The 24,097-nt window shown below is 44.0% G+C and overlaps 1 protein-coding gene across 1 annotated transcript; it reads left to right on the top strand.

Annotated features, from left to right (window-relative positions):
* The first annotated feature begins 5,054 nt into the window (after positions 1–5,054).
* On the top strand, positions 5,055–23,893 carry IQCG (IQ motif containing G). The gene is made up of 9 exons (XM_009282444.1): positions 5,055–5,180; positions 8,636–8,880; positions 10,038–10,166; positions 12,281–12,362; positions 19,257–19,418; positions 20,074–20,148; positions 21,775–21,906; positions 23,134–23,235; positions 23,750–23,893. Exons 1-9 carry the CDS (start codon positions 5,055–5,057, stop codon positions 23,891–23,893), a joined length of 1,197 nt encoding a protein of 398 aa, XP_009280719.1.
* The last annotated feature ends 204 nt before the right edge of the window (positions 23,894–24,097 follow it).

The following is a 24,097-nucleotide window of genomic DNA, read 5'->3' as shown; positions in this document are numbered from 1 at the left end:
CGCCCGGGGTGGGAGCGGGGGGGTAAATCCCGGCGCGGAGGTTGAGGGGAGGCCTGGCAGGGCGAGCGGGGCCGCAGCCCGGCGGCGAGAACCGGCTGCGGCGGGGGGTGGAACAAGCCGAGGAGCCCTACGAGGGGGCAGCGAGGAGGTGAAGGGCAGCGTTTGGTGCTCCTGGGGTGGCCAGGGCTCTGGGGCTCTCTTCTGATGGCTGCTCTCCAGGCCCTGCCTGTCTTCGTCTGTTCTCACCTTGAATTAGTGAATCAACTCAACGTTTATTTTACTCCCAATATCACCTTGGTGACAGGAAACATATTTCTACGCTCAAATCCCTGTGATGAAGTCTCACATTCCTGTGTTTTCCTAAATAAGAATAGGTGGAAGCATGTACTTATCCATTTTCCCAAGTCAGGGTCATTCACTCCTGATTTCTGTCAGTTCCTTCACATAGCCAGAAATTCAGGTGCATTTTCAGAGCACTTTAAGTGATTCGGGAACTTACTCCAATACGAAATGTGCCCTGGCCATCCGGAATTTCGCTGTAACTTTGTTCTTAAGTGTCTTAAGCTGCATTTGAACGTGTGCCCAGAGTGCTTTTATGAAAAAACGGATATCAGGAGCAAAATCTACTGTCATCTTGTCACCAGCTGGGCTTGGAGAGCTTGAAACTGGACTGAGGAATTAGATCCTGATCCAGGAGGAGAATTAGGTCCATCTGTACTTTGCTGGGCCAGGGTAGAAGCACTCAATGCCTTGTAAGCATGTATGAGCAGAGGTTTTTCTTAGAGGGATGAAATTGTTAGGAAGCAGGAACAGAGAAGGGATGGAATATTGTGAATTCTCCAAAGTATTCTGTTGGCTTCTACTTTAAGGAAGAGGTAGAGAGCAAAGCAACGCTCAGTAATCTACCCAGTTAACAGCATCAAATGCGTGCTAGGAACCTCTGCTCAGAGAAAGGACACAATCCATGCTTTGAGGAGAATAAACTATCTGTCAAAACACTGTTTTCCAGCAGTAGAGATGCCACAGCCGATAAATGCTCCCTAAATCTTATCTTTTCCTGTCCCATACAGATTTAGTCCCATATGGGACATACAGCTAAAAGTAGCACCACGTCTTTCATTCCTGCACTGAGTTCTCCTGGGTTCTCATCAGTACAACCTCAGAGAGCAGGAGCGGAAAGTCTTTCTCTACTGTCAGGATGAAACCTAAATTGCATCTCTAAGCCAAAACCAAGATTACTTCAGCTTTTCAAGGTTTCTTCTCTTTTCTCTCTCTTTTTTTTTTTTCTCCAAATGAGCAACTTATGTTCTAACATTTGTAGTGGTAGGCAGAGTTTTGTAAAGCCACAACTATTTTGCTTCCCTAACAGACATTTTTTTGGTAAAAACTAAGGTATTTCTGATTTATGGCCCAGCTGCTGCCACTGTGGATATTCAGAATCTCTCTTTGCCAATCATTTGCAAAACAGAGCTAAAGGAGTTGTGACATTCTCAGCTTCGAATTGTCTCACTGGAATTCATCAGTATCTCCTTAATTGGCTAAAAGGAATGCTGCAAAAAATGCTGCGTTCGAAGCCATTTTAGTTTATCAGGCAGCAGGATGGGAGAAATGTGCATCCAGGACTCTCACACAGCAGAGGGAGTTGCAATCCCCATAGGAACAGGAGGCCAGACCTTTTATACAGTTGTTTAAAAATTATTTCTCGATATGTTTTTCTTTCCCTTTAGATCAGCAGGGAAAGAATGTCAGCCTAAACTCTTGGGGGAAGCTGAATCCTTCACATAGCTCTTTTTTTTTATTAATAGAGTTTAATGAAGGAGTTGTTGAGTAAAGTGCAGTGATTAAGGTCGATGCCAACGGCTGAATCAGGATGGTCTGTGGGCACTGTGTTAACACTAAAATCCAGGGAAAGCAGCTTGCTGTTTGTAGTGTTTCTTAATGCCCCGGACAGCGGTTTCCTTCTCACTTCCACGTCAACATAAGCCCAGAGCGTACTGGCTTAGCACATGCATCTGCTGAGTGAGTATATGGTTATAAGAGGAGATATATAGGAGGAGCAAACCAGCAGGCTTTAGAGAAACATTCCAGCTGTGATCTTTCTTAACACGTATTAATATATTGAGTTAATGCTCTCTTGGACAGATGCTGCTGATGGGATAGAGGAGAAGCGATTACATCCTCCTTTGTTTCCAAATAAGTCACTTTTTCCTGTGAGAGCTGCAAGTGTTATTTCTTCTTTCAAGAATGCTGTCGTAATCATCTGTCACAGCTCTCCCACAACAAATCTTTTTTCAACATATTTTTATCATTAGGACTCCACATGTAATAGATTATTCTCATGTTGTTTAGACTCAAAATATGGATCATAGATTACTTAAAAAGATAAAAACAAGTAAAACATTTTAAAAGTATTTTATTAGTGCCTGTTGACTGGAAAGAGACATTGTCTGACTTTCTCTATGTAAAAATACTTAATTTGTGCATCTCCACTTCTATCACTGATTCCAAGTTTGAAAAGAAAGGAAAAGTGATGTTTCTAGTTTATTATACAGATTATTAGTTATTTATTTGTTAATGATATTATCAGATTCCTATCTCAAGCTGCAGCAATTTTTTTTTATAATTAAGAGAAAGGAGAGAAAAAGTCTCAGAAGTAAAGGGGGAAAATCCGTTCCTTCTTAGTCATAGGTGACCATCAAAAGCCCTGAACAGTGGGATTAATTAGGTAAGTCAGTATAAATAGTAGAAGAAGGATAGTAAACATATTGATAATATTCAGAATCACTCCTTTGCTGTTATCTTTTCCTGCCATGATTTAAGCAAGCTTCTTCTTGAAATAATTTAGTGTGCCTCTGCCATTATCTTGTCTGAAAGGCTGTTCCATATCTTCATCCATACTGAAGTTAGAAACCTTATCATCATTGCTTGGCTTAGGGGAAATTACACTCCTTTGACACTGGACCAGTATTATCCTTTAACTGAAATAGCTCTGTCTCTTGCTGGTATCTACTCTTCGTATGTATTTACAGAGAGTAATCATAGTCCTCAATTCTTTTAACCTCTTGTAAAACAGAATTTCTATTCCCATGATCACCCCACTAGTCGTCTTCTGTACCCGTGCATGTTTTTTAACGCAAACGACTAGAAACATGCACCATGCCTTATCGGAGGTTTACTGATGCCTTATGCGGCGGCACCAATACTTCTTTGTATCTGCTGAAAATACCGGTCCTGCTACATCATAGCACTTTGCATTATTCATGGTTCACAACATTGGAGTCATGCCACCCCAAACCTGCTCTTCCACCTTGTGCTCCCGACCTCATAGCAGAAATTCTTGTGAAAATCCGTAATGCAAGACTGTGCACCTGGCAGTCTTGCATTCTGAGATATTATTCAGTTAATCGAAGAAAAGGGTCTAGGATGAAAGGAGCAATATTCCAGTCTCATTGACTATACATGTAGCTGTCATGAAAAAGACTGCCGCTCGCACACTAGGCTTTCTAGTGGTAGTATTATGCACAAGGAGACCCGTGTCCTGTTACAAAGGACAGTATATTTCGATACACGTTGCATTAGACAACTTACTGCAAGAGACAGGGACATCAAGAAACAAATATATAAAAACTAAGTTATGTTTGTTTGTTTAACCTATTATGATACTAATAGACACCTACTAAACCTGCACTGAAAAGTGACCCGTATTTTCTGCCCAAGTGAAATTAATTTCATGTTGCTACTGTAAATTACTATATTTTCTTCAACAAAAACAACAAAAAAGGAGGAGGACAAATGGTAACAGTTTCAGAGTGGTTATAGTAAGTATGCATTTTTTTAAACACTTGTAAAGTTGCTCGTGAAAAATCACTGATTTCCAGTGATCTAGAGCACAACTGCATCTAAACGTCTTTAATTTTCATAGAACGTGGCCGTGTCTTACCCTGTTAATCATGCTAACAGGCATTGTCTGATGTATTTCCTTGGCATGCTTACAGATTGAACTGTAATATTCTGCAGACCTAGAACATGTTTATTCAAGGATTTTACAGATGGCACAAATCCAGTTGTAGGTGTAGCAGCCAAATGAAGATCTTGTTTAGTGGATGTTGATGCTTCCATTGCTATGACATTCAGGATCTCGGTCATCTCAGACTCCAGTTGTGCTAGGTGCTATACAAGAAATAACTGTTTTGTGAGTATAGGGTTTGGAGGGATTGTCTAATGGCTTACCAAAACATTAAAAATCTCAGAGAATTTCTCCATTGTTGTGCAGGTGTTTTCTTATGCATTTTTCTAAATGGACCAATTTCACTTGGATTGACAGTGAATTTCTACCGTTCCCTAGATATGCTTTCACAATATTCCATCTGTAAGCAAGGCAAAAGGATGCTTAAGTGTACATCAGAGCAGTTTCACATTTGAAATGCAATTTAAAATAAAACAACACAGAATGTTAAAGATAGTTTACTTAGTCCAGATATTGGTTCTTGTTTGACTTCCAACATCTTAAGTTGGTAACAGATCCTGCTGAGGGGATTTGGATCATAAAAATGTTAAGGCTGCACAGTAATAACAAGGAATGACTGGAGCATGAAGATTCACCATCTGAGATGTTATGACGTGTGGATTTATTTTTTTTCCTTTTAAAAAGGCACCTTCATTCCGTTGTTTCCCAAAGAACAAAGTCATGAAACACTGCTCCCCCTTGAACTGAATGGTGAGGCCACCTCACCCAGTCTGTGCCTTCCGTGTCCGTTCCCTTCTCAGCCTATCTACCCAGATCTACTGTACGAGGGACCAAAACCTACTTTGTTTTGTGAAAGCTAAACATTCCCACCGTCCCTGCATGCAGCCATTAGCAGAGCATGGCTCCTCTTATAAACAGTGTATGAAAGGCTATAAACAAAGCTAGGGAAGTATATGAAAGGCTGCAAATAAGGCTATTTCAGGTCTACCTTTAGTTTAAACTGCTTAACTTTACTAACACCATAGCGTCTTCCTCATTGGTATCTTTTGCCTTTGTTCCTCTTAGCAAGAACACAGAGACTAAAGAAATGGAAAAATTCACTCATCTGGAAGCTCTGCTGTTTACTGCTGTGCTGGAGAGTTGTGTCGATCAACTCTCAATTCTTGGATATATCATGCCAGTTTCATATGAAGGCAAGACAGACCTCAGCCATGTATGTGCCTCTATCCTCCCTGCTTAAAAAAAAAAAAAAAAAATCTTTTTTTTTCCTTGTCTTGGTTTTATGTCTTGTACCAGCATTTTTAAAAAATCAGCTCAGATATTTTTTCTGCTAAGTGCTCCATGACCCTTGGGTGAAGAAACACAATAAAAGTGCATGGGTGACCAATTTTAGTATTTATACCGCACCATCACTGAGAAGCCTTTGTCAAGACTTTGTGCAAAGGACCCTACTGACCCCAGATGAGGTTCCTGGGCTTATAATTTTAAAATCTTGGTGGTTAGATGACAGGCAAAGGATTAGGGAAAAGGAAGCAAAAGGTTCTTGTGTAGATACACAGCTATTTTAAAAATACAAATGAAAAGGATATTTGAAAATACTCAAACCCAGGGTAATTCTGTTCCTCTCTTAAGTCCATGCTAAAGTTCCTTTAGTCCCCACTGACAATGAATTAAGAAAGATTCCACTTCAAAATATATTAGTAACTACCCATTCTCAATGACCATTATCAATTAGTTGATTTCTAATAGGCATCATAACTAGGAGGGTTTGGGCAGAGATATAAAGAACAGAGAAGAAGCCCTAATGCTCAGGCAGAGGTTTGGTGCTGTGGAGGAAGGTGGTGTGGTATTTCTGGTAGCTGATAGACATAGGAATCAGGATGGGACCATCCTGAGGGGTAAATGGTTCTAAGTTCTGTTGTCATCTATTTTAAGTGATATAACAGGCTGTTTCCAGTTTAAGCAGGTTTGAAACTCTTTTTTAAGAGGAACTCAAAAAAGAACAAAGTGTGTGACCAGGATGGGAATAAAAACTGGGATCCGAGTTTTCAGATCTAATGCTGTTCACTCTGTCTAATGTACCACTTAATAATGCAAGAGGAAGGTAATTCAGTATGTTGTTTTCTACGTGTTTCCTTTCCATACTACCTTCTTTTCAAAAAATCCATTGCAAAGCAGCCGAAGCTGGTGTTAGAGTGAATTTCAGGACGTGAACGATGCTTGGACTGTGCAATAGAGGGCACTCTTCCCCTTAAAAGAGTCCTGTGAGCCAGCCTCACCTGTTTCCAGAGGATGCTTCTCCCTCACAGAGCTGGGTGGGAAACCTCTTTTGTGCCAGCAGCAAAAACACAGAGAAAGAGCGTATCTCTAGGACAGTAGTTGTTCTTCTTCAGTCACACAGACTCAGGTTGATAGACCTGCTAAAGGTACACTTAAATTATAGAGAAAGCACTTTAGCTTTTCTCTTCAATCACAGACGCTCATTTTTACCAAGTCACTTCTTAAAACACAATTTTCTCACAGACTATAAACCCTACTTGTGTTCTTAAAGACGCCAAAACAAATCGAGAAGGAAGCAACTTAGAAACAAGAAAGTGGCTTAGGAAAGCTACTTGCTAACTTTGGTGCTCTGTAATTTGCTACTTCTCCCCGTTTCTCTGTTTACATTTGGCTGTTATCATTGTATTTGTAGAAGACCTATATTTGCAAAGCACCCTGGAGCTCTGTCAGTCAAACAAATCATCGACATTTTCAGACTGACATCTAAATTTCTGCTGATGACATTTTTGAGAGGATTAATCACAGCGTTGGCCAGCACCTCACTGATTTTCCAGATAGGGGACTCTTCTACATTGCTTCACGCAGTGCATCCCCCAGAGGAAGGCAGCCTTTCTATTTGCTAAATTTTGGGCAAAAGACTAGCAAACGATAAACAGCTAGGAGACTACACAGGTGGTAACACATGCAGTTTACAAACTGCTTGCTCTTACATAGTTATTTGGTAATTATTAGTGTGAAAGTCCCTACTGTTTACAGACAATCCAGTTATAGGCTGTCTTGAACTTTCCCAGACATTAAAAAACATCTATCAGAACATTAATAAAATCTGCATGATATTAAAGCAGTTTGTTTGCCAAAATTAATTCTTTCTGAAGTACAGCCATCACCAGCAAATGATTTAAACCCTGTTTTTCTAATTAACTATGTAATTTTCATTGGTCTGTGTATACTTTGCATGCGATTCATTTAATGTAAATTTAACTGTCCAAAAATTAAGCATGTAGTCACCTAGACTCCTTCTGTAGTCAGTGGTGAGTCAGGCACTGCCTGAGGCTGATTCATCCCGCCCGGAGATGTCCAAGATACTCAGAATGAAGCAGCCCCTTGCAGTGCCCTGTGCACTGCCCTCACAGACTACGGCAGCATCGCAGACCACTAATGGAGCCTCGCTTGACAAGTGACTTCTTGGAAGTACTACTGGCATGCACGGTTGCTGCCCTGACCACTTGTTTTCACTCCTTTACGCGTGTGTGGCTGTGGAGGGATCTGGACTTGAGAACTGGTGCTGCTAAAAATAAACTTTTATTTTTCCTTTTTTTCTGGAAAATGTTTCAGCTCGGCGAGTTCTCTAATCCATTTCCCCAAGCAGCCAGGGTGGGGAGTAGGCAGCTATGGACTAGGATGGGTCTGGCAGTGACTGCGTTAGCTGGCTTCAGCGGTGCTGCTATTAAGTGTTCAGCCACAGAGATGCCGGTAGGTGGGCAAGAAAATTTTCTCTTTTAATGTCCCAGTGTATACACCTGCATTCTTACCTGTAGCACATAAAGTAGACAAATTCCTAGAAGCAAGGCCTCAGCTGATTTTATAGCAAGCTTTTGCTTTTCTGGGGCTTTTTCTTTTTTAATAAAATTGTACATGGCCACAAGGTACCTTTCCATGTAGAAGAGAGCTGCCAATAGTTTGAATTTCTTCTTTGAATTCATGTTACACTTCCTCTGCTGTCATTCTCTCAAAAAACCAGCTAAGCAGATAGCTGATGTCTATCACTTTTATTTCCACACATCTCAGCTCTTGTTATAACAATAATATTGTAGGGAAAGGTCGTGGTGACAGGCAGTGGGAAATGGCTAAGATGGAGAGAAGGCGGAGGGAAAACAGGCTAACAGTCTTGCAGTACATAAAAGCCGCTGCAAAGAAGGACGGGATGATTTGTTCTCTCTGCCTACGGAGACTAGGACAAGAAGCAGGGGCTCAACTGCAGCTGAGGAGAAAAAACTTTCTTACGGTAAAGATTGTTGTGACGTGCTGGCACTGGCAGGAGAGTGCATAGTCTCCATTGCTGGAGGTCATTAAGAACATGTCAGGAATGACACAGTCTGAACCATCATCTCTTGGGGCAGATGAATTCACCTTTTGAGGCCTTTTCTAGTCCTGTCACTTCAGGACTTTTGATGCCATAAACTTTAAAGCCTACATTGTGTGCTCAAAGCTAACCAGGGTAAATGTTTCTGCTCTTCTACTCTTTGCAGAATGCAACACACACTATCAGCTGCTCTCAGTATAGCTTCATTTTAGTTTATTATTAGTTTTTCTTCCTCTCACATAATGTTGCAGAGTGTTTATTTCTACTGCCCAATGTGCAAGCAGGTCTCTCTCATTCCCTTTTAGACTGGCATCCAGGAAATGAAAGAAATCATAGAGACCCAGAAGGAGCTGGACATTAACTACCAAGAGCTTATGTCAGCAAGGCAAGGGAGTGGGGAAACAGTTACCTCCATGTCTCTGAAAAGCATCGAACACAAGCAGCAGCTGGGGAAAACTGAAGACCTAAAAAGTACCCATCATCTTTCCAGTAGGGCCATGAAACACAGTGCTCTGTCTGTAGAGAAACTCAGAAAAATTCAGGCTGACAGGTGAGCAAAACACAAATATGATGACTGTGGGGGATGCTCAGAGCTGTAAAGTTCTCAGTCTCTCTCTTGAAAGCAAAAATACAAGCTTCCTCTCTCCTACTGCTGGTGTACCTCAGTCTTGGTCCGGAAGGAGTACCTCTAAAGAGAGCTTCATAGGCCATTTAGTTCTGGCCTTTGCTTGCCTCTGGATGCCAAGTAATGACAATCAGTTTATTTTGAATGGAGTTGCAAAGTATTACCCAATTGGTAATGGTTGCATGGGTGGAATTCATGCCAGGTACTAGCCAGTGCTGATGTTCTGGTGTCTGGAGTCAGGTTCCCCTAGCAGATATGTACAGGCAAAGTGGGATCCGAGCATTGTCTTGTGAACTCAGTTATTCTGCAGGGCACACAGAGCCTCTATGGCACCCCCAGCCATTCTGCTTTATAGAACAGATAATGTACATAAAGACCAAAGGGTTTCTTTCTTTTTTTAAATAAATTTTATTCCTGCACCTAATTCAGTGCCTTGATTTGCAGAAATACCAGCAGCCTTTGGTTTAAAAGACAGACTGGGGAGCTGAGCATTCAGTATGCATTTTTCTGCATCCTGGCTTCTGTACTTTAATGTTATTTCAACAAAGGGCTTAAAGAAGATCCTAACACAAATGAGGAAAATGCAGCTAAAATATAAATACCACATGCACCATGAAATTCAGTAAACTGGGCATGCCCATGTATTTGTTACGATCAGCTTAGGGCTGTACTGGGATATTTTGGCACCCAGATATCCCTTCATAGACACACTTTCTGCATCCGCAGGTCTCATTTTCCAAGATCCACCTGTCATCACTACTGCAGGCCAGCAGCTTTCTTCCTAATGGCAGCGCGGTCTGGCACAGCATGGATATGTTTGTGCCTCTTTGCTATTTCCTAGAGTAGCATTCAGGGCAGCATTTTTAAATTATAAACTTCAACCAACTCCTAATACAGAGTTCTCCAGATGTACAAGAAGCAGATACCATGCAAGAAGCACTCCTGGGTTTGGTAGGACGTAAGAACAGAAATGGGATCTTATATTTCCCTACCTTTTCAGTGGTAAGGTGATGGATAAAGGTGCCAGACACTGTAGTACCAGCACCTATAAATTACTTTTGTGTTCCTTTTCTTCCTGGCAGGCAGTATGCAAGTGATGTAATTACAGTCACTATGAAAAATATGCAGGAATCGGGAACATTTAATAGCCTAACAGAAGCTAATGAGAGAGAGAAGGCAAAAAAGAGCAAGTTTCATGACATCCTCATCAGGTCAGTGTTGTGTTCAGTACTTCCCTGTTTAACTGCTGAAAGCCAAAGCCCATTCCTGCTCAGTGCATACTAAAAAGGAAAAAAAAACCCAAAATACAGAAAGGAGTCCACTTTTTCAACTTGAATTATTCCATCTGCTTTACAAACTGCACTTCTTTCCCCTTCAGAAAGAAATAACTGATGGTTCTGATACTGATCTGAGCTAGGAGTTGCCTGAGCTTTGACCACAGTGGACACCAGTGTCTGCATTAATGCAAATGCTGCCCCATATCAGTTAAAACAGAATGTGATGTAGGAGCTCCCTGATCTTTAACCCTTGTCCCCAGTGAAAGCCAGAGCAACAGAGAATGTGTTCAAACCATGGCCAGCAACATATGGTCTTTAGGTTATGTGATGCCCAGGAGAATCTGCTCTGACCCATATGCTAATATGCTCCTTTTTCCCAGTAGCAGCGAGGGGCTAGCACATATGGTGACAGAGACAGTTGTCTTATTTAAGGCTAATCCACCAGCCACTGCACTATTGATCTTGTTCTGTCCCAAATCTTATAGGGTACGGATTTGTTATCATCTCAGCTCAAACTGGTGATTCCTTAGCTCAAACTTCTGTGCACTAGAGGTTTGGAGTTTTTTAGCATGGGAAGCTCTGGTTCAGTCCCAAGCCTGTCAGAGAGAACAGCAGTCATCAGAGAAGTATTTGAGCATTTTAAAGCTACTTTGTTCTGTGTAGCAGCTCAGGCCCATCATTTAGGGTAGACAGCAAAGCTGCTGTACGTCATGATTTGTCATGAGTCCAACCTACTGGAACAGGTCCGGTGGTGGCTCAGGGGTCTGCCTCAGGGGCAAGTCCCCAGCTTCTAGTGAAATGTCCGATTTCAAGCATGAAACCCAACTCAAAACCAAGGGATTTATTGTTTATCCATGGAAGGGACAGAAAGCAAAAATGAAAGCAGCAATTGCTTGTGGAATAACTATCCAATACTGGAAGGTGGAAAGGAGCAGACGAATTATAATCGGAAAGGACGTAATCCTTTTTATTCCATTCTGTCAATCATATCTAGCCACTATGTTGTCTGTTCCACTATACATTCTTTTCATGGAATGAACTTGATCTGTCTTTCAATATAATATATACTTGTCTGGTTTTGTGTCAATATACTAGTCTGAAAGCAGTCTGCAGTAAGACTGGAACTCCTTATCAGGAGATTTTGTTCATCACAGTCACCCAGCTAAGGACTCTGAAAATGAAATGCATGTTTGATTGTAAGGTTGGGATAGGGTACAAAGTCTCAGTCTCCCAACTGTAGTATTTACTGGTTTTAAATCAAATCATAAGCATAAAAACTTAGAAAAGCACTCCGAGTAAAATAAGGTAATAAGACCTAGAACTTTACTGCATCTGTTTTGTTTTAGACAGGTAAACACCTCTCTAGCTTTTGGCCTTCACTCATATCCTTTCACGGATCTCAGAACCTGAGGCAGTGTTTTTTGAAAGCTTTTAAGTGTGATATGAAAAAAACATTCTCCATACATATGATGAAACCTGCACAATTTGGCACTGTCTGCTGATTAGGCATGCTTCTGCACGGAATCAGGGAGATTTTTGCCTGAAATGCAGAAACTGTGACTCAATGATAGGCATCTTCCCTCTCTGCTATAGGAATCACATCATCCTCAAGTCCACTCCAGGCTTTCAAGAAAAGCATGCCCTGGTTTTTGGCTCATTCTCCCTTTCGTTCCCATCCTCCTTGGTCAGTCTGTGCACCTCTTCTTTCAGGATTTACTTACCAAGTCACTAGCTTTGGTGAGAAGTCTTTGTTTCTGACTTGCAGATGTGCTGCCTGCTGGAGGCTCAGGGTGAAGAGATTAATGCCTTTTTTGCTACTCAGCCACAGGAAGCAGCTTGTCTTCTGCTGGTCTGAAGAAGCAGGCCAAGCTTTTGTGTGCACTTCTTTTAGTTCAGCTGTCAGAAACTCCTTGAGCGAGAAGGCTAAGTGGGGCAGTGTTCAGCTAGGTGCCGCAATGTATCAGGAGACAGGAAGTTCCCCTTCTAGGTAAACAGCTCTTGTCTTTTTTGATATATTCAAGTGATTGTATTTTCCCATTTTTTTTCAGGGAGGAGGAAGGAAAGAAGGAGATAAAGTCACTTGAGAAACAGCTGCAAGATGTCAAGAAACAAACCGAAATAGAACTTCAGGTGAGAACACAGCACTGGGCATCAAGCCAGGGGGGAAGCCTGTTAGCAAGCTTGCCTCTGCTGCCCAGGAACTAGCACTCAGATGAGAGGACATGTGGCATATATAATGATCCATCATTTAGGAATATAGAAGCAGAATAATTGCAATAAAGATTTGTATTCTGATAAGCCTGCTAATGACTTTAAGAGCAGTGTCCAATGGCTTTCAAATGGGAGCTCAAAATGCTCATAATCATGAGAGACCACGATCAAATTAGAATACCCCAAAAACACTGCTGGGAGTGGCAAAGCACGGACATCTGCAATCAGTAAGAAAGAGGTTATCTGCAGATAGCAGTATCTAAGGTTCTGTCATACTTACTCATGCAGACGTGACACCTGGCACAGAAGAAAGTGTGATGATGAGGAGTAAGAAAGACAGACGCGTGGCATAGGGGCACGTCATTTTTCTACCTACAATTTTGTCTGGGGAAAATGTCATGATTTTAATCTATTTTTTTAGGCTTCCAGATATTAGAAAATCCCAAACATGGGAGTCCTACACAAGGGCAGATCGATGTTATTGCACATATGCTGTCAACTTGATCTTTTTGGAAAGCTTCATCCCTTCTGTCTGCAGCATGCAAATGGTGTGTGCACGCACAGTAAATCTGGGGCATTCTGGACATGTCAGACTTGCTACACAAGTGCAGATCAATCGAATGGCCTATCACTGGTCACTTTGATGCTCACCAGACAGCTCAGACTTGATGCTTATGTGTGCTTTAGAGCAAAAGCACATGCAGTTCTGTGCAGAAACATGGAAATGTAGCCTAGCCCTGCTGAGGCAGGAAAGAGTGTGTGATAGAAAACAAACAAAAGGCAGGCAGGTTCAGAGCTACACAAGGACTGGAAGAAGGAACAAGAATCTGACGCTTGGTTCAGTACTGAGCAAGAGGACAGCAAGGGCATCTGAGGAAAGAATCGGTATCACTGAATTTTGTCTTTGGACGAAAGCATGGACAGTAATCAAGCCAGGATATAGTTGGCTACAGAGAGGAATTTTAAGCCACTGACATGCTGGTGAAGTACAGTTTATAGAACATGAAGGTTTTGTGTTGGCAGCCTGGATGAATGTGCAGTGGAAAGTTTAATTGTAAATACAGGATGGTTGTAAGAACATGAAGGATCTATTGGTGCTGGTAGTGTATGCAGCTATCTATAACTGACAAAACACCAGAAGTCCAGGGGAGATATCAGAACAGCAGAGAAGAAAGCAGGAATGTACAAGATGGGAAAATTCATTTAGGTCAGTATTCATCTACTAGCGGAGATCCTGGAAATGCATAACGTACACTGGGAAGTGTAGCAAGACGAAAAGAACACTGGAAAAAAACTGTGGACATAACAGAGAGGAGAAAGAAGAGGAGTCAGTGAAGGAAATGGAAAGTTAGCAAGTTAGGAGACAAACCAAGAAAGAATGGCTGTGGGAACTAAAAGAGAAATGCAGGATGAACTTTCTTCCCTACAGATTTGAACAGAACATCTAAAGGATATAGAGGTCAGAGCCAGGACTGAAAAGGGGAACTGTATACCTCATTATATACTTACTTACTGCCACTGGAAATGGTATGGGAGCCTATTTCCAGGTGCTATGGAACAACCCAAAAGTCCCTTGACATCTGTGTGACAGTTAAATGAAATAAGCTGGATAGTTTGTCAGGCTCAGAGACTGTATGTTGTCTGTTTGCTTCTGCTTCTGCACATTGTCCCATCTCAGTCAGATTCTGATGGCTCCTGGGAAGCTCCTGTTCTCCCACTCCCCAAGCTAGTGAATACGATGAGGTAGTCCTCCTTCTGTGTAGTGCTCCTCAAACCTCACAGTGTCTGTGCACACAATATACGTATCCGGTTCTGGTTTAATGCCTTCCCAGGGACTGGTGTATAGGGGGCTGTAATCATCCCATCTCGCACTAGCAGCAATGTCCTGGCACTGTGCAGTCAGGCTGGGCACTTCTCTGTGTCCTGCCCTGCACCTCTCCTACCTCTTGCAGTCGTAAGAAGGTGTGTAGCTCCCATGCTGAGAGGGTGCTCTTCTCCGCGTTCTTTCAGTACCTTCTGCTAATTTGGTTCTTGCTTTTTGCCTCATCAAGTGGGATCTGCGCTCATCTGAGATTTTGTTTTTATATTTCCAGCTTAAAAGTTCTTTTCTGGGCTTCCTTATAGTTTCAGCTTTGATAACAAATCAAAGACAAGACTACTTTCAAGTACTGCTTTCCTCCTGTGCCAAAAATAATGGTGTCTCACTGTGTCTCCCAAGGGAGAGTAATTTCTGTTCGCTTCATATGGGATTTTCCCATAGGCAGTTTTACAGGCACTTGCATGATTTGTCACCTTGCCAACTAATTAAAAACAAAAATACAGCTTGCTGATTTTGGAGTACTTTGAACAATAATAATGCACAGACCTGTAGACAAAAGCCTACATGGTTGTCTCCAGTCTAGTGGATGAGAAAACAAAAGTGAGCAAATCTAATCATGGAACCAGAAAAACACGGTCTTTGCTTCACGCATGTTGCCTGTATGTTTGTATTTTCAGCCTTGCTACCTCTTAATGAGATGCTAAGTAATGCTCTATTAGCCTGCTCAGCTCATTTTTCTTTCTAATGGAACACAAATCAAATGCTAAATGTTCTTATATATTTTGTTTTCTTTCCTCTTGGAAAGCACTGATGTCTCTAAAGGAGCTGAAGTTATCAGTCTGGTTTTGCTCTCACCCCTCTGTGCAGGAGCATGACCGATAGCTGTAGTTTGGCTGCAGGAGTTCTGTTTGCTGCTGCAGTGTTCATTTTCTAGCTTGTACAAAAATACTTACTTTCTCCGGTTTCCTGGACAAGCGACGGCAGTCTGTACAGATTTTGAAACAAGTTAATATCGTATAGGACTATATAGTTTAACATAAAAATTTAGGAAATGTAAACTTTAGAATTCCTGCATTGCTATTTACCCAAAGACTTTTTATGTCCTGTAGGTTTTGTGGTATACTCATGCCATACATGTGTGCAAGTCATGGTATAGTTTTATAACAAGCAGTAATATTGCAGGCTACCTACCAGCCAGAAAATCAAGATGTTGCACCATGGTACCAGTGAAGACAGGTCCGTAACTTTTATTCTATGTGGGCTCTCATAATGCACCCTGCTCCACTGTATCAGTGCGTCACTCGGTAGTGCTTTTAGTAGCGCGACTAAAATCTGTCATGTTTCTTCCCTTATCCTCTCCCAGAAGGACAAATACATCAATGAGGTGTTCTGGGGGAATGTTTTAAATGTATATACACACCCATTGGTGCATGTTTCTACTGGAGAAATGCACCAGGTGATTACAGTGGAAGGCACAAGGTTTGTGATGGTCCTGAGCTCCTGGGTGACTTCATTCCACTGCTGGCAGCGCCCCAAGGCAGCTCAGCAGGACCCAGAACTGGTGCACTAGATCCAAACCTGGCTCCAGAGGGACAGGACTTTCAAAAAGAGTGCTGCTGCTGCCAACAGGGCTGCTCCCTCTGCCAGCAAACTGCCCCTCACACAGCTCGCTCCCGCAGTTGTTGGGACTGGAGGTGAGCTAGCGGAGGGCTGCAGAAGCCGTTATGTCAAAGCTGGGTGACCTTCCAGGCCTGCTGTCCTTTTCGTTGAGGCATTTCTTGGGGGTGTGCAGCATGGGGATGTTCTGGCAGCTGGGACAGAGATGCGGGCTACAGCCTTACGGAAGTGTCTGTAGGGCTGCACGTTGTGGTTTCAGGGGGAGCAAGTCCAGGCTGCAGCAGGTGTGTAGATCTAAGCATGTCTTCAGGCTTTGCAAGCTGAGATATCGCAGCTGCCAGTGGAGAGACTTGAGCTCATACACACTCGGTGTGGAAGCAAGGAGGCAGGCGGCAGGGCTCTCTGCCGGCATGCTCGCTGCCTGCACATAGCACAGCACCCGTTCCCCTGCCCCCTCCAAGTGCCTGCCAAATGGCGGGCAGTGGGTGTGCTGCTGGCGGCAGGGGGTTATCCGACTGCTGGAGGAATTCCTCAGACTGTTTACTCCTGTTTGCTATTTTTGTAACCAGCTATATTTTAAGTGACTGTAAGTACTAATTACTGTGGCAGAGCGGAGAGATCTAGGTGGCACTTGCAAGAGAGATAAATCAAAGTAAATGAAAACACAGGAGTGCGCATACCCTCTCCAGCTAAGCGCAGTTGCTTTTGCAGCAAAACAGCGTCTGTGGGGCTGACTCCTGTGGCACCGGATAACAGCAGCCGACAGGCCTCAGAGCTGATGCCTGCGAGCTGAGAGATCAGAGAAAATCAGCTTGTTTACCTGCTTGCGAAGCAGACTGGCTCTTGACAACTATTTCCTGGGTTTTGATCTTGGTCTCTGCCAGTTTTGTGATAGTTTTGGACACATGAGGTATGATTTTGCATCTTTGGTTTGGCAGATTCAACACTGAAGTCATCCCAAATAAGCAGCCCAGAGGTTTACAGCATTAACTATGAAAGCGCTCTGTGTCCTGGCTGGGACCTTTGCTATGATAAACCAGAATGAATAAATATTAACTCATTTTCCCAGTGCCTGTCCCTGAAGTTCAGGGAACAGCATACTCTACAGATGGTGCCCACAGCTTGTGGGCATTTACTGCTGCATTTACTGCGTGCAACCTAATACCAAATGTGCCCCAGTTCTGCAGCGCCAGGCCCATCAGCTGGGCTGCAGTAGCTGCCCACACGCCTGCAGCTGATTTTCCCTCTTCAAGCGAATGCGTTGCTGTAAACCACCAGTGGGGTTTTGCGTTTCACTTCCCATCTGCTTTGGATTGTGTAACCAAGCCCCCAGACTCCCCACCTCTAATGAAGATGTTTTACAACACCACAGACCAAATCCAAACCACAAACATGCCATACAACAAAGAAAACAAACAGAGCAGATGGGCCCCCATCCTAGCTGAGGCCTGGGATGCTGGAATCAAAAGCACTTTTTCCTCTGCTTTACTAAACTATGAAATGAGAAAGAAAATAACCTGGTGAAGTGTTCATGCTCTGCCCCATATCTCTGAGTACTCTGTAACCTAGGCTGAACCCTTCTTTTCTGACCAGTTTGGAGATAGCAGTAACACACTGACATCAGCAGTGCTTGGCTTTGCTGAGCCTCAGCACCACAAAAAATTGGTGTTTTTCATTAGCATCTCCCCAGTCTCTCTGCCAGCCCCTCAATTTAGCCATGATTCCACCATGACACAGGAAGACAATCTCAACATAAAGTGGTACGGTCACCTCCCGTGTCTACTGACCAGGAACACAACCCCTTCCAATGCCCACCAAAATTTCATACCGGGGAAAATAAAGGCCGTTACCAGAAACCTTAATAGAGCACAAATAGGTCATGTCTGTAGCTGTCTGCAGTCATATGATGATATGGCTGTAAAATAGTATCTGATATTGGAAACCTTAACAAAAATGTGAACGCATGACTTTTAAACCCACAAAACAGCATCAGCCAAGGCCCCTAATTGTCCTGAGCCTTATAAATGTACTTTACTCTTCCTAACTACGTCCGACAAGGGGTGCAGAGGGAAGGATTTTCCTTTTAACTGTTCCAAACTCTTCTTATAAGGAAACCTTTTCCAAATGAGTCATGCTGCAGAGGCTTCTAAACACAGTGCTATTGAGCTGGCTTCTTCCTGTGGCATTTTTCCATGTTTACACAGCTAAGGAATGTGAGGGTGCTTCAGAGACAAGATATGTGGGCTTCAAAACATTTAAATGCCAGCACTTTGGTATATCATCTTCAGCTGCAAGGTTTGGCTGATGAATGTCAGACCTGTCATAGCATGCCAGGAAAGCAAAGAGAAAAGCTGTAATGGAGCAATTGGGTGTGAAACCAGAGGCGTTAAGATTGAGCTTGCATAATTGCACAGGAGACTTTGATGACCTTTTTAACTCTTTGTACAAAAGTCTCGAGTTTTTCATTTTACAGTCGGTTCTTCCAAGTTCCAACCCCAGATTAATGAACTTTTATCTGTTACTCAAAGAAATTAATTAAAAAGGATTAAACAAAACAACAATCCCAAATCAAGCAAATGCACTTTACTTCCTGAGCACACTCCAAAAGCCGGACAAACGGGGCATGTTGGCTCAGGATTCTTGCCCATGGGGGAGCTCCTGGGGACAGAATTCCCCCAGGAAAGCTCAGCTCCGTTGCGAAACAAGGTGTGGGGAGAGGCTGGGAGCTCATAGCCAGCTTTTCTTTGGCACGTCTTCCTTGCCCTGGGTGTATGCTTTTATAACAAAGCGGGCACCATCTACCTGGTAAGATTTCAAGAAAGAGCTGTTTAAACATATAAGCGAGTCAAGATTAGATTTTCACCTGTTCCTAAGGTTGTGTTTATACAGTTTCTGCATAACTAAAAAAAAATGAATCCAAGGAATACTTTAGGAAATCAAACTTTGGTGTACGTGGGGCTGAGGCATTATCCTCCTCTTACAGATGCTCACTCACTGAGATGGCCTAATCCAAGAGGTTAGTAAAGCCTAACTTTAAGCAGCTGAAATTATTGGGCTTCTTTCATGCTTATAATAAGCATGCCTGAATCCATTCCTGGACCAGAGACCAGAAGGCCTGGCTTCTTGTCCCTCTCTGTTCATCACTCTACCCTCTCCAGAGGTAATCACTCCTCGCTGATGGGTTTATTGCCTTCTGTATGGGTTACAAATCAAACTTCCCTTTGAAGTAGAGGCTGAAATGGGGCAACATTCAGGGAAAGTGTGAAGCCTATAGCCTTATCCCTTCTGAGTTTATCAGGGAGTGGAGAGATTAAGAAACAGTGAGCTCACCTCAGTCTCCAGGCTTGCTTTTGTGCTGCTTCTGTCTCCTCCACTAGAACCGAGATAATATGATTGTCTACCTCAAAGATGAGCTCCAAGAGATGAAGGCCAAAACGAACATGGAGATCTGCTACATGAAGAAAAGCACAGACCTCCAGGTCCACCAAACCCAAAAGAAGTGCAGCAATGCAGAGAATGTCCTGGACAAGGAAATTCAGGTAAGCCCTTCCCCACAGCCCCTACCGGAAGGCATCTCCAGCTAGTAAGGAGAGAGTCCTCCCTCCTTCCCCAGTTGCCCCTTTTGTTCTCCATCACAGTCACCAACGCATCTGTTTGAACTGGATCAGGTAACTCATCCAGGTTGGAAATCTTTATCTCTTCCATTGCTTCTCTGTATGGTCCTGTAAACAGCGACAGCACAGACGGCATGGCTGCAGGAGACAGTGGCTGGAGGCAGGGACTGCTTAAACTAATACCATCGTCAGAGAAACAGACCCATAACTATATCCAAAGGGTGTCGTTACAAGGTTATTTAGCAACATAAGCAGCTTGAGCTCCCAGCATTGCCCACAGCACATTATGCTGATAGAGCTGTTCGTGTGGCCATAAAGTGAACTGGACTAGAAAACGGTTCTGTTTTTGCAAGCATTTTGTTTTTTCCGACTGATCAAGGTCTGATCTAGTTGTCCCTTTTTCATGGATGGCCCAGGGGCAAGGACTGCCTCAGTTAATTTTGTCACTGGGAAAAATACCTGTGGCCTACACAGAGAGCTCCTGCGCCCTTGCTCACCAGCTCAGCTTTCAGCAGCACAGGTGTGCACACACATACGCACTAACATTGTCTCTCATGTTTTCTGTCTGCGCTGATCACAGAAGTTGAGGAGCAAAACTGATGAGGAGATTCGAGTCCACATGGAGATTGAAAATTTCCTCAGGCAGTACCATAAGGTATGTGTGACTCTCTGCTAATGCTTAAAATGGCAACTGATAAACATGATGTCATCAATTGGTGCCTAAAGAAAATCAGTTAGTGCCCCATCAGATTTACCAGGTTCATGATTGCTGCTGTTTGAATGACTGCTTATCCTCAAGTCTTAATTAACCCAGCTCTCCCAGACTTGGGATTTGCTACATTTGGATACATTTCCTTAAAATTAGAGTTCATGTAATGATTGGCATTCTTTATTGAGGTGTTACGGATTTTTCCTCCCTCAGATAGTTGTATTCAGCTAATTGGAATATTTAGACCTTCCTTGGCAGTAGCTGTGGCTCCCAGCGACTCAGTGAAGAGTGCTACTGCATAAAGTGAGGGCAACAGTTTCACAGACCCAAGTGTTGCACAGAGGGAGCACTAAGAAGGAAACGACACAAACTGCCAGCCCAGTTTTGCCTTGTCTTAATCTGAGGAAGAATCAGGGTTGGATAATTGCTAAATCACAATTATTGTACCCATTTTCAGCATCAAACAACCATGAATGTCCTTGTTCTGTGGATCCAGAGGTTCAGAGCTTTCCTGTCGTCAACAGCAGTGCCCGTTACAGTGAATAACACTGGAAAGCATCTCATAAACCATGACTGGAAGAAAACCTGTACTACTGCAGGGTACCTAACATCACTGCCAGTATGAAATATAATAGAAGATAATAAACTTTAAAAAATGTAATTCGAGTGCAAAAAAGTGCTGTATCTAGAGAGCAATTAGTGTCCTCCATATCCCAGAACTTCAGTCTGATCAATGCTTCATAGTGAGAGGACTTTCCATGTACAAGCTGCAGCCTATTTGACCTCTACCAGAAGGCGAAGTGCAAGCCTCTCTGTACTCAGACAGCAGCTGGTGGCTTTATAGCGGCCCACAGAGAAGAGGATGACCATGCCCTCCATCTCCCTTGTGTGTCCAGCTGTGACACCATAATGAGATTGATGCTTTTCCTCAGATTATTTTTCCATGCAAGCAATCATGGTTGTTGCTATGGAGAAGTTATTTGTGAATGGGAGGAAGTCATCTGGGTGACTGTTTCAGCAACACCTGCCCTCCTATTCACCAGTGAGACAAAGCCAAGTTCACAACCTGAAATAGCGTGAAGTGCTGTCCCCTGGGACCTTATTCTGGTGCACTGGCTTTAATCCAGAAAGTGGGCAGGGAGTCAGGCAGAGGATAAAAGCTTTCTCACTGTCAAATTCTGTTTCTTAAACCCCCCTCCTTCTGTATACACACAAAGAACGGCTTCTGGTTGTCATTTACTTCGCCAGGATTGACTGTCCACAAAACTAACCCCCAGTGCTTCTCCATTCTTCATGCACCTCTGAAAGCGCAACCCAGTCTCGTCATCCCCAGTCCAGTGCTGCGGCTTCCGTGGTGTGGTGAACCCCCAGCGAGGGGCCTGCAAGCCACCAGTTATTTATCACTAGTCCTAGGTGTTTGATCCTTTCAAGGCTTAGACGAGAAGGAAACACTGACCATGCAAAATTTATGGGACTCTTACCACCATCCTGAAAGCGGGCCAGATAACAGTAGCAAACCTTTCCCCTGTACGCTCTTGGTACCATGCTAAGCACCCCTCTATCCCCATACAGATGGTGGAAGAGAAGCTGGAATGCTGGGTTGACAAGTATGAAAATGACGCAGATGCTAAAGACGAAGAACTGGGTGCCCTAAAAGCATCAAAGGCAAACAACTTGGAAATGCTGCAGAGACTTGCCAAGGAGGTAAGACATCAGCAGCAGCTCAGTGCTCAGCCATGCAAAACTGCATCCTGGCTTCAGATAAGGAACCAGGACCATGGAAAAAAGAAATCAGTAATCTTGAGGTGTAGGGTGCAATTATAAGCACTGGTCCTGGGAAGGCAGGGACCGAGTAGCCATCTTCTCTTTGCCACCTGTGACATCATGGAGGGATGACGATGTTTCCCCTACAGCTATTTTCAAATACCAGCAAGTAATCAGAGAGCTACCGACAGCCTTTGTGAAGGGCAAAGACACTGTTCCATCCCGCTGATATGCCTCACCTTAGTTTGTTGCCTTAGTCTGAACAAATCTGCTCCTTCTAGCAACATCTGGGTATGACAGGCTGAGAGTGGAAAAGGCAGCTCCATCCCTTCCTGCAGATGCACATTCACAGCTGCACAGGGCTTTTGTAAGGGAACTGGTTCCAGTTAAAACCATTCCTGCTCCCCCTTGGTTTCTTGGTTAACTGCCGGGCTCTGATCACAGCTATGCAGGCACAGCGGAGCAGGCAACGCAGGGCAGAGAAGTGTCTAGAAAAAGGGGTGTTTTAAAGCCAGAAGGAATGAACTTGTAATCATTCCTTACAGTCACTGGGTCTGAGATGATGGGACCGAGTTAGATGTTTCCCTGCTTGTGGGCTCATTTTTCGCTCTGTACACTGTCATCTCAGTGTCCCAAGTGTGTTTGTACATCATCTGCTGCCTAGCCTGGGGGAGCATGGGCCCTTCCCGCCACCATCTGTTGCCTGAGACGCCATCAGACAGCCATTTTACAGCACAGGATCAGAGGGTTAATTACACCCAGGCCGTGAGAGGTTTCACTTTGGCAGCAGCTCTCAGTGCCTTAGGACTGATGGTGGTAATTAGCAACATTTGCCATCTGGATTCAGGAAAGATCAAATAAAGGAGGTGGGGGAGGAAGGTCCACGCTTACACATGACCCTTGGGCTGCCAGGGAACTCCTTGGCGCACAGGGTGGGGACCCGCACCGCGACCCATGGGCCAGAGCAGCCCCGGCTGGGCTGTGAAAAGCGTGTAGCAAGGATGAGACCAGTAGGCAGCCAGAGGAGAAGACTCCTTGCACCGGGGTCCAGGTGAGCCCAGCCCTGCCCTGACAAGCTGCTGGGCCCAGTGAGCCTGAAAGCTTGGCCCTGCAGTTTCGGGGATGTATTTTTCATGCGGCTGTTGCCACCCCTGTGCTGTCTTGCAGTGCCAGATGTTCGAGGAAGCCATCATCAGTGACCGGGCGGAAAAGAAGGCTAAAAGAAGACAACTAGAGCAGGATGCCCTGGAGCTGAAGAGCATCCTGAAGGTAAAGGGGAGCAAAGCTGAGGCAGTGCTGTTCCATCAGCAGTTGGGAGCTAATCATTTGCACCACAGGTTTGTTCGGGCAGAAAATGGCCTGAGAAAGTCGTCTGGTGTGGCGTGGCACAAGCAAAAGACAGATGAAGCCTGTCCCTTTCTTCTGAGGCAGACACAAAGCCAGCAGCTAGCTGCAGGTTTGAGAAGGGACCGCAAGGGGAGAAGCCAGTCTCCTCGAGTGGTCTGGGGCCATGCTCATCACACCAGCCCCACTGCGTGGGCGATACAGGGAGGGTCATGGAGCAGTTCCCCTGCTCGTCCCCTTGCCACCAGCAGCAGGTGCCCTCGGTCCAGACATGGATACCTTCAGCGTAACCAGCATAGGCCCAACCGCTGCTGTGTGGGCCAGGGGTTTCCTCCTGCAGCTGGGGAGCACAGGAGAGATGCTCTGGCCATTGAGCTGTACCAGGTACCCCAGCAAGTGATTTCCTCTTAAGACCTCTCTCTCTCTCTCTTGCTTCCAGCTGCAGGCCTGGTGGAGAGGTACAATGGTCCGCAGAAACCTTGGGCCCCACCAGGCCCTCAGGAAGATTCGGGAGAAACAGCTATCAAAGCAGAAAGAAAAAGGGAAAAAGGAAAAATCTGGAGCAAAGAAAAAGACAAGATAAGTAAAGAAACCTGGCCACAGACAGGCTCCAGGGCTGTTGCTGGGCAGGGCACTGCGGTCTGCCTATCTCTGACAGAAGAAAATAAACCATGTAACAGAGCTCAGACTATTCTGGAGAACACAGTTTATGACAGACACAGTTAAGCTGAAGCTGCAGTAACTCTTAAGATCTTGAAGCTGCCCTTGTACAGCAAAGATACTGTTT

This window comes from Aptenodytes forsteri, unplaced genomic scaffold (genome assembly GCF_000699145.1).
Source record: "Aptenodytes forsteri isolate BGI_AS27 unplaced genomic scaffold, ASM69914v1 Scaffold404, whole genome shotgun sequence".
Taxonomy (NCBI): Eukaryota; Metazoa; Chordata; class Aves; order Sphenisciformes; family Spheniscidae; genus Aptenodytes; species Aptenodytes forsteri.
This window is presented reverse-complemented; position numbering and strand designations above follow the sequence as displayed.